Source organism: Equus quagga, chromosome 21 (assembly GCF_021613505.1).
Source record: "Equus quagga isolate Etosha38 chromosome 21, UCLA_HA_Equagga_1.0, whole genome shotgun sequence".
NCBI lineage: Eukaryota > Metazoa > Chordata > Mammalia > Perissodactyla > Equidae > Equus > Equus quagga.
In genome coordinates, this window is record NC_060287.1 from 40,750,008 (window position 1) to 40,764,295 (window position 14,288).

At 47.2% G+C, this 14,288-nt stretch overlaps 1 protein-coding gene across 12 annotated transcripts in view; it reads left to right on the forward strand.

The window, feature by feature from the left end:
* Positions 1 to 489: 489 nt before the first annotated feature.
* PCNT (pericentrin) overlaps positions 490 to 14,288 on the forward strand; it is a 140,618-nt gene continuing 126,819 nt past the window's right edge. For 6 of the 12 annotated variants that reach the window (XM_046648021.1, XM_046648023.1, XM_046648024.1 and 3 more), the window contains exons 1-3: positions 492 to 678; positions 3,360 to 3,560; positions 10,303 to 10,398. In XM_046648021.1, coding sequence (XP_046503977.1) covers positions 622 to 678; positions 3,360 to 3,560; positions 10,303 to 10,398 — 354 coding nt within the window. In that variant the 5' untranslated portion in view covers positions 492 to 621. Of the gene's footprint in view, positions 679 to 3,359; positions 3,561 to 10,302; positions 10,399 to 14,288 lie in introns of all 12 variants that reach the window. The other 6 variants (XM_046648030.1, XM_046648029.1, XM_046648032.1 and 3 more) reach the window with 5 other exon arrangements.

Sequence of the window (14,288 nt, forward strand, 5' to 3'; positions counted from 1 at the left end):
GGCGGCCGGCCTCCGGGTCGCGGGCCCGCCCGCCTCCCCCTCCTTGCTGTCCAGCGCACGTTGCCCCCGGACACCGGGCGGCCCCTGCGGACGCGAGGTGGCCTCAGTGCGCCCCGCCCCTTAGGGGCCGCCTCCGCCCCAGGGTCACGCACAACGACCGACGGACGGCGCAGGCACGAAGGCCGACGGCCACACCCGCCGTGCCAGCCGTCCAAAGGGCAGCCCCGGGGTTCGCGCCGCCGCGCGCGCAGGCGCGGCGCCCCTCGGCCGCTTTAAAACCGACCAACCACAGCGGGTTCCGAGGCGCCGCGCCCGTTCACTGGTCCTGCCCGGAGGGAGGCGGGAGTCCCAGCTCGCCAATAGGGGGCCGGCGGGCGGCAGGGGCGGAGCTCCGCTCCGTCGCGCGGCCCTGAGTGCGCGTGCGCGAGCTCAAGAACGCGGCCCCCTGATTGGCGGCGGGGTGGGGGCGGTGCCGGGCGCGGGGCGGGCCCACGTCTGCGTGACAGTTGTCGCGGGGGGGAGGGCGAGCCAGGCGAGGGGGAGGGAGCGTAAATAGAGCGAAGGACTCGCCGCGGCGGCCCCGCCACCTCCCGGGCGACCCGTGAGGAATTCCACAGAGAGATGGAAGAAGATGAGCAAGAGCAGCGGCGCAAGAAGGTGGAGGCGGGGAGAGCGAAGGTAAGCGGCGGCGCCGCCTCCTCCCGCTGCCCCGGTGTGGACTCCCTAGGGCGGGCTTCGGCGCCCGCCACAGCCCTTGCCGGGAGCGGACGCGGTCAGGGGGGCCCCGCCACAGTCTTTTCCTCGCCGCCGGCTCGGCTGGAAGCTGCCTCCTGGCCGCCGCCATCTTGAATCCGCCGCCCTCCGCCGGGGCCCGCCCTCGCCGCGGCCGCAGCCAATCAGCGGCTGGGAGCGTGCCGTGTGGCTCAGGGCTACCGGGCGCAGGGCACGCCGGGACTCACTGGGCTGCGCCTGCGTGCGGGAGGGCGGGGATCCCGGCCGCGCGCGGTGCTCTCTCCACCCACTGGGACCCCGCTCCGTCCTCCCGCCCGTCCCGGGGAGCTGGCCGCCCTTCACCAAGGCGCCCTAACGGACGTGATGACCTAGCAACGCGCCAGCCCTCTCCGCCTGCCACACCCGGCCGCAGAGAGAGTGAAGGGCAGGGCGCTGTCCGCGCACTGCGCGTCCTGGTTCTCCGGACACCCGGCGCGGCGAGCACCTGCTCACCCGCGCGCACCTGCTCACCTGCGCGCCTCATCCGAGCTCAGGGTTGCTGGAGGACTTCCCTACAGTCCTGGGCTACAGAGCGCTCTCCCGAGGGCTCATCTCCGCTTCCATCGCTTTAAAACTACATGCAGAACTTCGTGTTATTTGGAATTCTGCCACTTTTTTTTAAAATATAAAAGAGTCTCCTAGTGGTGTTCCAGGAACACGTGACTTGTTTACACTGCGGAATACTTCCCGCTGACTGACTGCTTCGTATTCCGGGGGTCCAGAAGCTCCCGTTCTACCCTAGTTGGTGTTGGGGCCCATGCGGAGGGTCTTGAGCAGGACAGGTTGGAGGAGCTCTGCCGGGGTTCCCTGGGAAGCTCCAGACACCCGCACCGAGCTCCCGGGGTGTGTGTTACGTCCCTGTGTTGTGTATGCCCGAGTGAACTCCGTGTGGTTCTAGAGTCCCGTATCTCCAGGGATGCTTTTATTCTTTCTGCCCCAGTTTTCACAGAAACACCTTTCTGGCACTCACTGTTTTGGGGCATATGATGGGGATTAAACTATGTCCTGACTAGATCTGGGCTCTAGAGGCAAGTGGGGCAAGCACCTGCCCCACCCTATTGGGTTGTGGGAAATCACCCGCTCTGTCGAGGAATGAGCGACAGCCTCTGTACAGTGCCCTTGGAGTATGAGGTAAAGCCAGGTGAAGTTGCTGTGTTTGAGGTCAAACATGGTCAAACTTGGGGAATTTCGTATGGATTAGCTAGTAGAAGGTATTCAGTGCTGGTTCCCTCCCTTGAAACTACCGGGCGACTGTACTAAAGAGACCATTCAGAACACAGTGACTGGTGTGAGGCAGTGACAGGGATAGCAGTGTCTAATGGCAGGGTGACAGGCAGAGGACAGAGTGGCTTCATTCAGGCTTCCTGTGTAGGTGAAACTTCTGACTTGCGTTTGAGGAGGGAGGCTGAGGCATGCTTTTTTCTTCCTTTGCATGTGCCTGGCACACACGCCAGACCAGAGATGAAAGTGAGCTGGAGTTTAATGCTTGCTGTGTGGCTTCCCCGAGCTTGGCTTGATGTGTAAACGTGAGAAAATATGCTTGAAGGAGCGTTGAGGGTAATGAAGAAGATTGACTTCGTTGCAAGAAGAAACAAGTCAGAGACAGGACTATGGTGCAGGAATGGAGCTCACACATGGTCAAATGGGATGGAATGGGGCATGCAACGAATGAACCAATATAGGGCTGGTGTTGAAGTCAGTGTCTGTCCTTGGGAGACAGTTTTTTTCATAAATGGCCTTGTGTGATTTTCCTGTATCTGTGAAACTTATGCATTTCTATTATCATCTACACGAACGTTTAAGTGCATTTGCTTTTATGACCACGGTTGTCATTTGAAGGAACAGATGTCCCCCTGTGAAAAGCTGATGTTAGATCTCATACGTTTTGAATAAGGTGTTAGTGGGAGATGTGCATGAACAGAGTCTAAAACCCTCGGGTTTGAGGGACTGAACAGAGCTAGGTTGTGCCTTCTAATGGGCGACATTCTTTGGAGGTCCCTGGTGCTTTTGTGAGCTGTGTCATGAAAAATAGAACATCTGATTCCATAAAGGAGGATGTTAGATTGACCTGGCTTAATTAATTTTTTGCTATTTCTGTTCCTTGTCTCAGAATCTATGGCTAGGAAGTTTTGGCCAGGCTATATATTTCCTTGATTGGGGGAAATGGGGACAAAAGGGGAGAGATTTAGGTTTTATGTAGTTTTAAACCTTAAACATGTCTTGATTAAGCTGTCTTTTAAATGTATTTTTTAAAATTTTATTTTTCTGTGAGCTGCCAGGGGCTAGGAAAGCTGTTCTGCCAGTCGACTGTATTGCTTTCTTTTGTCTGTTTGTAGGCGTAATTAACAGTTCTCATTATTAGACTTTTTGGCTGTAATTCTGAACTTAAATCCTAGTGTCAGAGATATTAATGAAGGCAGTATTTGTGGGCAGGGGTCTATTGGCTGACGTGAGTCTGGCCAGGTGTGGCTGAGTGGGCTGGGCCAGCCCCGGAGCCTCATGTGCCCCACGAGCTCATTGACTTTGTGGTCCTGTTACTGTTTTCTCACTTATCTCTGCCTTTACTATTTCTCTACGTTTTTGCGCAGCTTGCTCACTTCCGACAGAGAAAAACAAAAGGTGACTGTGTGCATTCGAAGAAAAAGACGGCGAAGAGGAAGGGCTCGTCTGTCGATGCGCCTGTCCAGGAGGAGAGTCCGTTAGTTGCCAAGGGTGGACTCCTGGGAGGAGGGGACGTTTGCGAAAGTACATCATGTGGCGACACCCCTAATGGGGCAGGAGCAGTTCAGGTACATTTGCTCATCTTGTGTTTTAAACTTTTGTTTATCTTCTAGTTATTGCTTCTGTAATTTACTAAAAGTGGTTTTTGGTCTGTTTTTGTCTACCAAAAGTGGGGAAAGAGAGTTTTATTTTAGTTTACAAAAGGAGAGTATATTTTTGTAGTTTTACTCCTGATAAGTTTTTCATCTTTATTAGACGGTTTTGAGAACTTTGGGATTGACTGTTTGAAGGCAAGCATCAGTATTAGTGTTTGCTTTGGTAATGAAAGTTTTACAGGTGTGAGTTCCCTGGGTGTGGCTGTGTGTATCAGCCCCTCTGACAGGTGTTTCCTTGGACACTTATAATATTCCATCACCCTCTCTCAAATCCACCTGCTTGTCATTCTTTGTCCTTTACTTTTGTTCTGAACGTGGGATGAGGAGGGAAGCTGTTGCAGAAATGGTGTCTTGCTGGAGGAGGTGCCACCGTCTGTGCTTGAGGCCTGAGAGCTGCAGGGGCTGGTGTGGCAGGTGAGTGGATGTGTGCATAGAGAGTGCTGGTCCTGCGTGGCCTCCCTGGGGCCTCTGATTGCCCACAGGTGGGCTCTCCTTGGGGTCTTCTTGTATGCATTATCGGTGAGGGGCCTTGAATTGTGAGTATCTCTTGCTGTGTTGTAATAGGGCAGGTGCAAGTTTAGCTGTTGGTTAGAATAGGCTTCTTTTGCCTTGTGTAAGTTTTTCTTTCTAAATATTGGCATTTGAGCTAACGTCTGTTGCTAATCTTTTTTTTCCTTCTTCTTCTCCCCAAAGCCCTCCAGTAAGTAGTTGTATATTCTAGCTGTAGGTCCTTCTGGTTGTGCTCTGTGTGATGCCACCTCAGCATGGCTTGATGATGGTGCCGTGTCTGCACCCAGGATCCTAACCGGCGGAACCTTGGACTGCTGAAGCCGAGCTCATGAACTTAACCACTCGGCTATGAGGCCAGCCCCCTGTCTTGTATGAGTTTGATACTTTTGAAGAGTACTAGCTAGTTATTTTGTAGACTATCTGCCAGTTTGGGTTTGTTCAGTGTTTCCTCCTGATTGAGGTCAGGTCTTGCATTTTGGCAAGAATGCTGTGGAAGTGGTGGTCTGTGCAGTGCGGTGCTGCTTCGGGGTGGTGTCTCGCTGCTGGTGATGCTGACTGTGATCCCTCAGTTATGCAGGCCTGCTAGGTTTCTCTTGGTAGAGAAGCTACTAGTTCTCCCTTCGTAGTTCATAAGTATATTGTGTGAAGGTATTTAGACAGCCTGCAGATACTCTGTTTCTCATCATACTTTCTTCCGTTAATTTTAGCTTCCGTTGATGATTCTTGCCTGCAACAGTTATTACAGTGGTGTTGGCCAGATGGCAGCTTTCTCTTCTCATTCTGTCTACACGTGTTAATTGACATTCTACTCTAAGGAGGAGCTGTTGTTCTTCCCAATCTATTTGTTTATTCAATTACTTATATCAGTATGGATTCACAGATATTTATTCTCTGGGTTTTAATCCTCATATCAAGCATATCAGTGTTTATTTTGTTGTTGAAATACACAGATTTGGCCATTGGGAGCGCCTCTGAATTGGCATCCTTTTGACATGTCCTCTTGCTTTTCTGGCACCTAGATTTTCCAGGCTTATTTTGTCCTTTCCCTGTGACAGCCCTGTAACCAGCCATTTCTTCAAGGAGCCCTGGTTCCTTTTAGTGGAGAATGGCAATTAGAAACCAAGGTCTGGGTGCTAGGTGTGCTTATTGCTAGTGGGGTGTCATTTCTTCTAGGCTGTTTCAACAGGCAGAGTTAGGAAATATATAAATATACACACATCTGTATCTATTTCTTTTCCTTTTTATTTGTATGATAAAAACCACAAATTCATACGAATACCTTCAATTCCAGTCCAGCACCACAGAAGTCATTCTAGCTTTTCCCTCTCCTTATTTTTAATTCCTTTTTTGAATAGTGAGAAACCTGGTTTCCTTATCTACAATATATTGACTTATTTGCTCCATCTTAAAATACACACAAATTAGTTTCAGAATTGCCAACTCTCACTCCTGTGAAAAACAAATTTACTAACTAGAGTAGAATACTTGTATATAGTTCTTTTTGTTTTTATCATTCCAAAGTTTATTGTTTAGTGTTCCAAAGTTGTTAGGTTAGTTCTTTTATCCTTGCCTCTTCATTGTGGTTATTTTATTCATTTGTAGCATAGTTTATTGTTTGTATTTTATTTTGGTTCTTCTCACATCCAGGCTGATTTTAGTTCATTATTTTGGAGTAAGTGAAACGTTAATTACCAAGGTTCTAGGAATCAGAGCTGTACTCCAAGATTGGCATTTCCTCCTCTTCCCACTGCCCTGTTTCTATTTCTCACTTCTTCCCACCCCACTCACCCACCCTGTGGATGAACAGTCACTCTACTTTCTGGCTTATCCTTCCTGTATTTCTTTTTGCACAAAGGAGTAAATTCATCCCCTTTTTATATGAAAACTAGTGTGTTATCGATGATGTTTTGCATTTGGCTGTTTTCCTGCAGCAGTGTCTTGGAATCACTGCCCGTCACTTCACAGAGATCTTGCCCCTTGATTTTTTATGGCTGCATAGTGCATCCATTGGGTGGAGGCACCGTAGTCTGTTCAGCTGTCTCTGTGAATGGGCGTTTAGATTGTTTCCAGTAGTTTGCTTCACAAACAGTGTGGTGGTGAAAGACCTTGTTCATCTGCATTTTTATATCATAGGAGGTCTATTCTCAGGGTGAATTCCTTGAAGTGGTCAAAAGGTGAGTGTATCTGTAGTTTTGTTGGCTCTCGCTAAGTCCGCTCCATAAGGGACTTACCAGTTTGGATTTGCATCAGCAAAGTGTGTTATTGCCTGCTTCCGACAGCCTTGTGAACACAATGTCTTGTCACACTTTGAGTTTTTGGCATTCTGACCTATGGTTTCATTTCTCTTGGATCAGTACCTTGGGGGTGATATGGTTGGATGCTATGGTAGGTGTGTGTTTAACCTTTTAAAAATCTGCCAAAAACTGTTTTCCAAGGTGGGTGTACTGTTTTGCATCCCCACCAGCAATACAAGTTCAGCAATAAAAAAGAATGAGCATTCAAGACATACAAAGACGTGGATGAACCTTAAATGCATATTGTTAAGTTGAAGGCTACCAATCTGAAACACTACATACTATATGGTGCTGTTTATATAACATTCTGGAAAAGATAAAACTATAGAGGCAGTAAACAGATCAGTAGTTGCCAGAGGTTGGTGGAGGGGAGGGTTGAATAGGTGAAGCATGGGATTTTTTAGGGCAGTGAAACTTCTGTATGATAATGTAAATTTTAAGAAATGAAGTAAGAAAATTTGTATGCAAATTTAAAAAATCATTTAGGAGATTGGAGGATCCCAGGATGGAATGCAGACTATAACCAAGATCCTAACTATATCACAGATGTATTACACAGATGTGTAAAGCAGCCTCACTGGAGGGGTTGAGGGGGAAAACACTGACCTGAGTTACTTTGGAAATGGGTAGAGTTTGTAAGACTGAAGGCAAGAGGAACTGTGTATAAACACTGTACTCGAGTTGGTAAAGTTGTGTCCCATGGAGGTCAGGGTTAACAATTTTGATAGTGCTGTACATGTACCCTGGAACTGAACAATTAAGAGATGGATGGTAGGCAGTGGGAGCTAGGTTTCTCATTGTCTGATAACATGCTCATGCAGCTCTGCCTTGGTTGGCTTTTGGGTTGATCTAAAGTTGATAGTATCTAAGGTGAGGGCCCGTGGGGGTCTGGGCTGTAGAGGGAAGGCAGTAGAGAATAGGTGAGCTGGAGGAGAGGGAGAGACAAGATCAGGGGAGATGGAAAGGCATCGTCTTACTCTGCTTGAGCTGCCATAACGGAATACTGCAGGCTAGGTGACTTAAACAGCAGACATTTATTTTCTCTCAGTTCTGGAGGCTGGATGTCTTGAGATCAAGGTGCTGTTAGGGTGGGTTTCTGGTGAGGCGTCTTTTCCTGACTGGTAGGTGCTGCCTTCTTGCTGTGACCTCCCATGGCCTCTTCTGTGTGTGCAGAGAGAGAGAGAGGACAAGCCAGCGAGCTCTGGTGTCTTTTCCTTTTGTTATAAGGACACCAGTTCTGTCAGATTAGGGTCCCACCCTATGACCTCATTTAACCTTAATTACCTCCTTAAGGACCCATCTTCAAATACAGTCACATGGGGATTAGGGTTTCAACGTATTATTTTTTGGGAGGACAGTTCAGTCCCTAACGTTTTGCCCTCTGGCCCCCCAAATTCCTGTCCTTCTTGCATGCAAAATACTTTGACCCCATCCCAACAGCCCCAAAGGTCTTACCTCATTCCAGCATTTATTCCAAGTCCAAAGTCTCCTCTAAATATCATCTCATCAGATATGGGCAAAACTTGAGTTAGGATTCACCTGAGGCAAAATTCCTCACCAGCTGTGAAACTAGAGTTATGTGCTTCCAAAATACTGTGGCGGGACAGGCATGGGATAGACAATCCCATTCCAAAAGGAAGAAATGGAAAAGAAGAAAGGGATGACAGGTCCCTAGCAAGTCCAGAGCCTAGCAGGCAAATTCTGTTTGATCTGAAGGGTCAAGAATACTCCTCTTTGGCAGATGCTCTGCCCTCTGGGCCCACTGAGGCTGTAGCATCACCCCCATGGCCCTGGGCAGAGGCCTCCTGGCCTCTGAAATTGAGGAGGGGACCCCACCCTCTGACACTGAGGAGGAAACAGCCTTGTCACCTGTGCCTATGGTGGGAATCGCAGGCTGATGACCTCTTAACTGCCTTCTGGTCATTCTTCCCTTTATAACTCTCTTCTGTCCTGTAGAATCTCAGAAGTCCAGAAGCCTTTCTTTATTTCATCCTGTCTCTGCTGGCATAATCCTGTCTCCATTGCTGATTCTGCTAAGATGGCTGATTAACTCCACAGTGATCTCTTTATGAAATGATTGTCCAGCCACACCCTTGGTATTCTCTCTAGAGCAAGCTCTCTCCTTCTTTGTATTATGGATAGGCTGAGAATTTTCCAAATCTTCAAGTTCTGGTTCCTCCTGTGTTTTACTGTAAGCTCTGAGGAGAAGCAGGCTGCACCATCGACACTTTAGTTAGGAATCTCCTCAGCTAAATAGCCAATTTCATGGCTCACACATTCTGCCTTCCACAGAACACTAAGACACTATCCAGCTGAGCTCTTTATAGCATGGTTTGCCTTTACTCCAGTTTCTGGTGGCGTGTTCTTCATTGACGTCTGAGGCCTTGCCAGAGTCACCTTTGCTGACATCCCTTCACAGCAATCTAGACTTTTTTTAGTATGTACCTCAAAACTCTTCTAGTCTGTACCCATCTCCTGCTTCCAAAGTTGTTTCCATGTTTTTAGGTATTTGTTACAGCAGCACCCTACTCTTGGTACCCAGATCTGTGTTAGTTTGCTCAGCTGCCATAACATAAAACCCAGACTGGATGGCTGTTTTCTCACCGTTCTGGAGGCTGGATGTCTGGGATCAGGGTGCTGGCAGGGCTATTTTCTAGCGAGAGCTCTCCTCCTGGCTTGCAGGCAGCTGCCTTCTCAGTGTGTCCTCACGTGAGAGAGAGAGTGCTATGGTGTCTCTTCCTTTTCTTGTAAGGCCATGGTCCTATTGGATCAGGGCCCGCCTTAGGATCCCATTTAACCGTTATCATCTTGAAGGCCCTGTCTCCAGATGCAGTTGCATGGTGGGGGGTTGTTCTGGAGACACAATTTGACCATAACAGGCACCCCCAGTAGGAGAGAAGATAGGATCCATCTGAAGGTTGTTTTTAGAGAAAGGCTGTTGAAGTTTGATTTGACAGGTGGCAGGATGGAGTGGACATGCCTCCGAGTTCAGAGAGTGTAAGTGACATAATTATCTTTGCCTTTTTAAAGGACAGGATATGTTTGCCTGTGCATTAGAGTCAGCTTGAAATTCAGAAGGCTCAGGCTAGAATAACTGAACTCGAGGAAAAGCTTCTGAGCAAGCAGGATGCCATTGACAGGCTTGGTCTGGAGGTGGAGGAACCTCAGGCTCAGCTGGTTTGGCGTCCTGGCATTCCCTGCCAGCAGGATCATTGTTAACTTGCCAATGTCTCATCTATTTCCAAGGAAATATTGTGTTTAATGTAAAGTTCCAAGGCTAGGCCTTACCTTGTAACTCATAGGTTCATTTTGATGTGTCTGAGCTGGTGCCTTTCCATCCTCTGGCTAGGGAGTGATTTATTTGCCTGTTTAAAGACTGGGGTGAGATACAGGTACCTACTGGAAGGGGTGGGATCAGAAAAGAAAGATTGGAGAGTGGAGCAATGAGAGGAGACCCAGCAGCAACGCTGGTTGGCTTTCTGGAGGCTCCTGTGTGCTGAGGGAGTTTGGTCGAGGAGGGCTGGGTGGAACGTGGGTTGTGGTGTTGCTGGGCAATCTTGCCAGTGTCAGCCGTGCTCCCATGGTGACAGTGACACCTGGTGAAGGACACTGTGCCACTCAGAGGCTTCTGCCTGTAGCTTCATTCCATTTTTAGTGGAGACTGATTGCTATGATCTAGTTTTCTCAAATTAGGTAAGTTCAGTTAATTCTGAGTTATTTAAACCGTTGGAGGAGCTGGAGGGGAGCAGTGGTGCAGAGTTGGTGTGGGCGGGCAGGGAGGGCTGGGAGGGCCTGAGGCTGTGGCTCTGGATGCTGCTGTAAACGCTCTTCTCTGCCCCTTCCCCTCTTAGCTGGAGGACCCGGATGGAGGGAGGACGGAGGACTCGGAGCTCCCGCAGCAGGCGCTGGGTGGTGACTCTCTGGAACAGCCTGGGGTCATCACAAAGGTATTCTTCCTCGAGGTTCTCTGTTAAGGCGTGTTGCCTGTCAGAGGATTTCTCCCTGTTGTGGTAGAAATCCAAACCAGAGAGAGGACTCAATTTCTGAAGGGCCCTCTCTGTTTAAAAGTGGAAACTGGGAGCCAACCAGGCTGGAGGCAGAGCTTCCGCTGCAGGCCTTTCTTCCCTAGTACCCTGCCTGGAAGGTCTCTCTGTAGACTGCCTACTGGAGCCTGGATCTGCCTTCCTCGTGATCTTGATCTTCTGGGTGTTGGAGAGAGAAGGTTGCCTTTTGCACGCTGAGGATAACTGTCCTACACCTTCCCTTGTGGAGTGATTGCCTCGCGTCTCCTGCAGTCGGTGTGATGGGTCCCAGTGTGGAGCTGTGAGGCGGTCTGCCACCCAGAGCTGCAGCAAGAGGGCGGGCTTGGGGTCGTCTTAATGTCCCCGTTTCTGCCACAACGCCTGGTGTGAATTCCATGTGTCTTGAATTGATGACCTTTATTTAATTGATGTGGCTTTTGTTAGTATTTGGAAGGGAATTTATTAGATATTGAGTTGACTAATTTCAAAGTATTAAGTCTATATTCTAGGCATTTGATTCTACTGGACTCAGTTCACAGTACTTTAGGCAGTGAGCAAGTTTAGTTTAATCTGTATTATTGCGGGAGAGATCTAGATTATAGGCAGGGCCTGGAAAAATGGTCTCTGGTGGGGTCCATAAAACCCACCTTTAAATACACGTTATCATACTTGTTTCAAACTGTGATGTGTAGCATATGTATAGAAGAGTACGAAGTACGTAAAACTTGCATGCAGCCTAACAAATGGGTACACAGTGAGCACCACTGGATGCCTCTGCAGGTGGAAACAGGATGGGCCTGGATGCCTCCTTGTGCCCCACCCCACCCCAGCCCAGAGTTGATGCGGTCCTGAGTTCCATGGTGATTGTGCTTTAGGAGTTTGTGTGAATGGACCAGACATGATTCTGATCTTTTTCTACGTTTTACCTTCCAGTATCTTTGCATCTTTATATTTTAGATATGTATCTGGTAAACAGTAGAGAGTTGATCTTTTAAAATTATTCTGACAATCTTTGTGTTTTTAGTAGACAGTTTAATTCATTTACATTTAATGTAATCGCTGATGTATTTGAGCTTACATCTATCATTTAATTTGGGCTTTCTATTTGTCCTGCTTGTTTTGTTTCTTTTTTCTTCCTTTTTACCTTCTTTGGATTATTTTATATAGGAGATTTTTTTTTTTAATTCTCTCTTTACCCATTTTGAGGTAATAACATACTCAGTTTCTATTCTTTTAGTGGTGAGCTTTTTAAATCCAACATTTACACTTAAATTATCTAAGTCTAGATTTAGTCAACACTTGCAGTTTCCTCCTAGATAGTACAAGGACTTTAGAGTCCTTTAACTCCATTTATACTTCCCGTAATGTACATTTTTGTCATGGTTTTTTTAATTGTAAAATATACTTAAGATTTACCATTTTAACTATTTTTAAGTACACAGTTCAATTGTATTAAATACATTCATAATGTTGTGCAGCCATCACCACTGTCCGTCTCCATAGCTCTTTTCATCTTGTAAAACTGGAACTCCGTATCCTTTAAACAATAACTCCACGTTCCCCCCAGCCCCGCCTCTGGTGCCCACCATTCTACTTTTGGTCTCTATGATTTTGACTACTCTAAGTACCTCATATAAGTAGAATTATACAGTATTTGTCTTTTTGTGACTGGCTTATTTCACTTAGTGTAATGTCCTCAAGGTTCATCCATGTCATAGCATATGTCAGAATTTCCTTCCTTTATAAGGCTGAATAATATTCCATTGTATGTCTAGACCACGTTTTGTTTATCCATTTGTCCACTGATAGACACTTGGTTTGCTTCCACATTTTAGCTATTGTGAGTAGTGCTACTGTGAACATGGGTGTATGAATATCTATTTGAGACCCTGCTTTCAGTTCTTTTGGGTGTATATGGAGAAGTGGAATTGCTGTATCATATGGTAATTCTATTAGTTTTTTGAGGAACTGCCATGCTGTTTTCCACAGCAGCTGCACCATTTTACATTCCCACGAACAGTGCACAAGGGTTCCAATTTCTCCACATCCTCGCTAACACTTGTCATTTCTATTTTTTTTCAGTAGCCATCCTAATAAGTGTAAAGTGGTTTGTTTTACATTTCTTTTTTTAAAAATAATTTTTAACCCCACAGTCCATCCATCTGTCCAACTATCTATCCAGATATCTGTTTACTGCTTTAAATAAACTTAATTTTGGACTAGTTACAGATTTACAGAAAAGTTGCAGAGATAGTTCAGACAGTTTGTGTGACCTTCGCCCTGCTTCCCTACTGGTAACGTCTTACACACCATGGCACTTTTGACAAGGCACATTTGGATTTCACCAGTCTTTCTGCTAATTAGCTTTTTATTTTTCTTTTTGTATGTGAGCTGCTGCCACAGCATGGCCACTGACAGACGAGTGGTATAGGTTTGCGCCTGGGAATTGGAACCAGACCGCCAAAGCAGAAGGCGCCAAACTTAACCGCTAGGCCACCCGTTCTGGCCCTAGCGTGCTTTTTCTATCTGGGATCCCATCCAGGACTCCGCATTGTGTTTAGTTATCTTGACTCCTTTCCCTCCTCAGGTCTCTTGACGGTTCTCCCTTTTCCTTATGTTTGATGACCATGGCAGTTTTAAATAATACTGGTCAGTTATAGACCTTCCCTCAGTTTGGGTTTGTCTGACATTTTCTCATATTTAGACTCAAGTTAGAGATTTCTGAAAATGATACCATGGAGGGATATGCCCTTTTTGTCACATAGTGTCAGCCAGTTTCACCTGTAAAAGTACAGTTTTTCCCCTTTGTAGAGTCTCTTCCTTGGAATCGCGTCACAAGCCCAGCCCACACAATGGAGGGAGAGGCAGGGCCGCCTTCTGTGGGGAGCCCTGGCCATGCACTGTGTCTAGAATCCTTCTGCAAGCAAGATCTCTCTCTTCTCACCCGTCAATTAGTTTATCAGTCATATATTTATGTCGGTATGGGCTCATGTGTATTTGTGTTATACTTCAAGTTATAGCCCCAAACTATGTTGTTGCTCAGACTATTTCAGTTCTGCCCATGGGAGCTCTTTCTGATGGGCTCCCCTGTCCCATCGACATACCCATCCTTTGTTTTGTAAGCATATCCTGGCTTTCTGGCACTACACAGTACTCCAGGCTCATCTTGCACTTTCCCTGCCTCAGTTCTAGAATCATCCATTTCCCCAAAGAGCCCTGGTTCCTTTTATTGGATGGTGATATTTAGAAACCAAGACCTGGGCACTGGGTGTGCTTGCTGCTTCTAAGCCCCAGTGGACAGAGCTAGGAGATCTGAGTATGGATGCTTGTCCACATACATGCATATATCTGTACTTATTTCTGCACATCTGTCTATATAAACGTCTTAAAATAACCTTGAGGGCAGACTGTTGTCCTAGACTCCAGCACCTCAGGGGTCATTACACAGCAATTCCACCCCCCCAGTCTTCCCCGTGCGTCCACCTTGTAGGCAGCCTCTCCTGCTTCCCCATCCCCTGGCGACTGCTGACCTGTTTCTCTTCCATAGTTTTGCCTTTTCCAGAATGTGGTGCATATGGAATCCTAGAATACATAGGCTTTTGGGTCTGACTTTTTGAATCACATAGCAAAATGAATGTAGGATTCATGCTAGTTGTTCCTGCTCAGTCCTCACCCTCTCACTGTGCCATTGCATGTTGTGCCAGTCTGTTGGTCACTTATCTGCTGAAGGACAGCTTGCTTCTTTCTTTTTTTTTTTTTTGAGGAAGATTAGCCCTGAGCCAACTACTGCCAGTCCTCCTCTTTTTTGCTGAGGA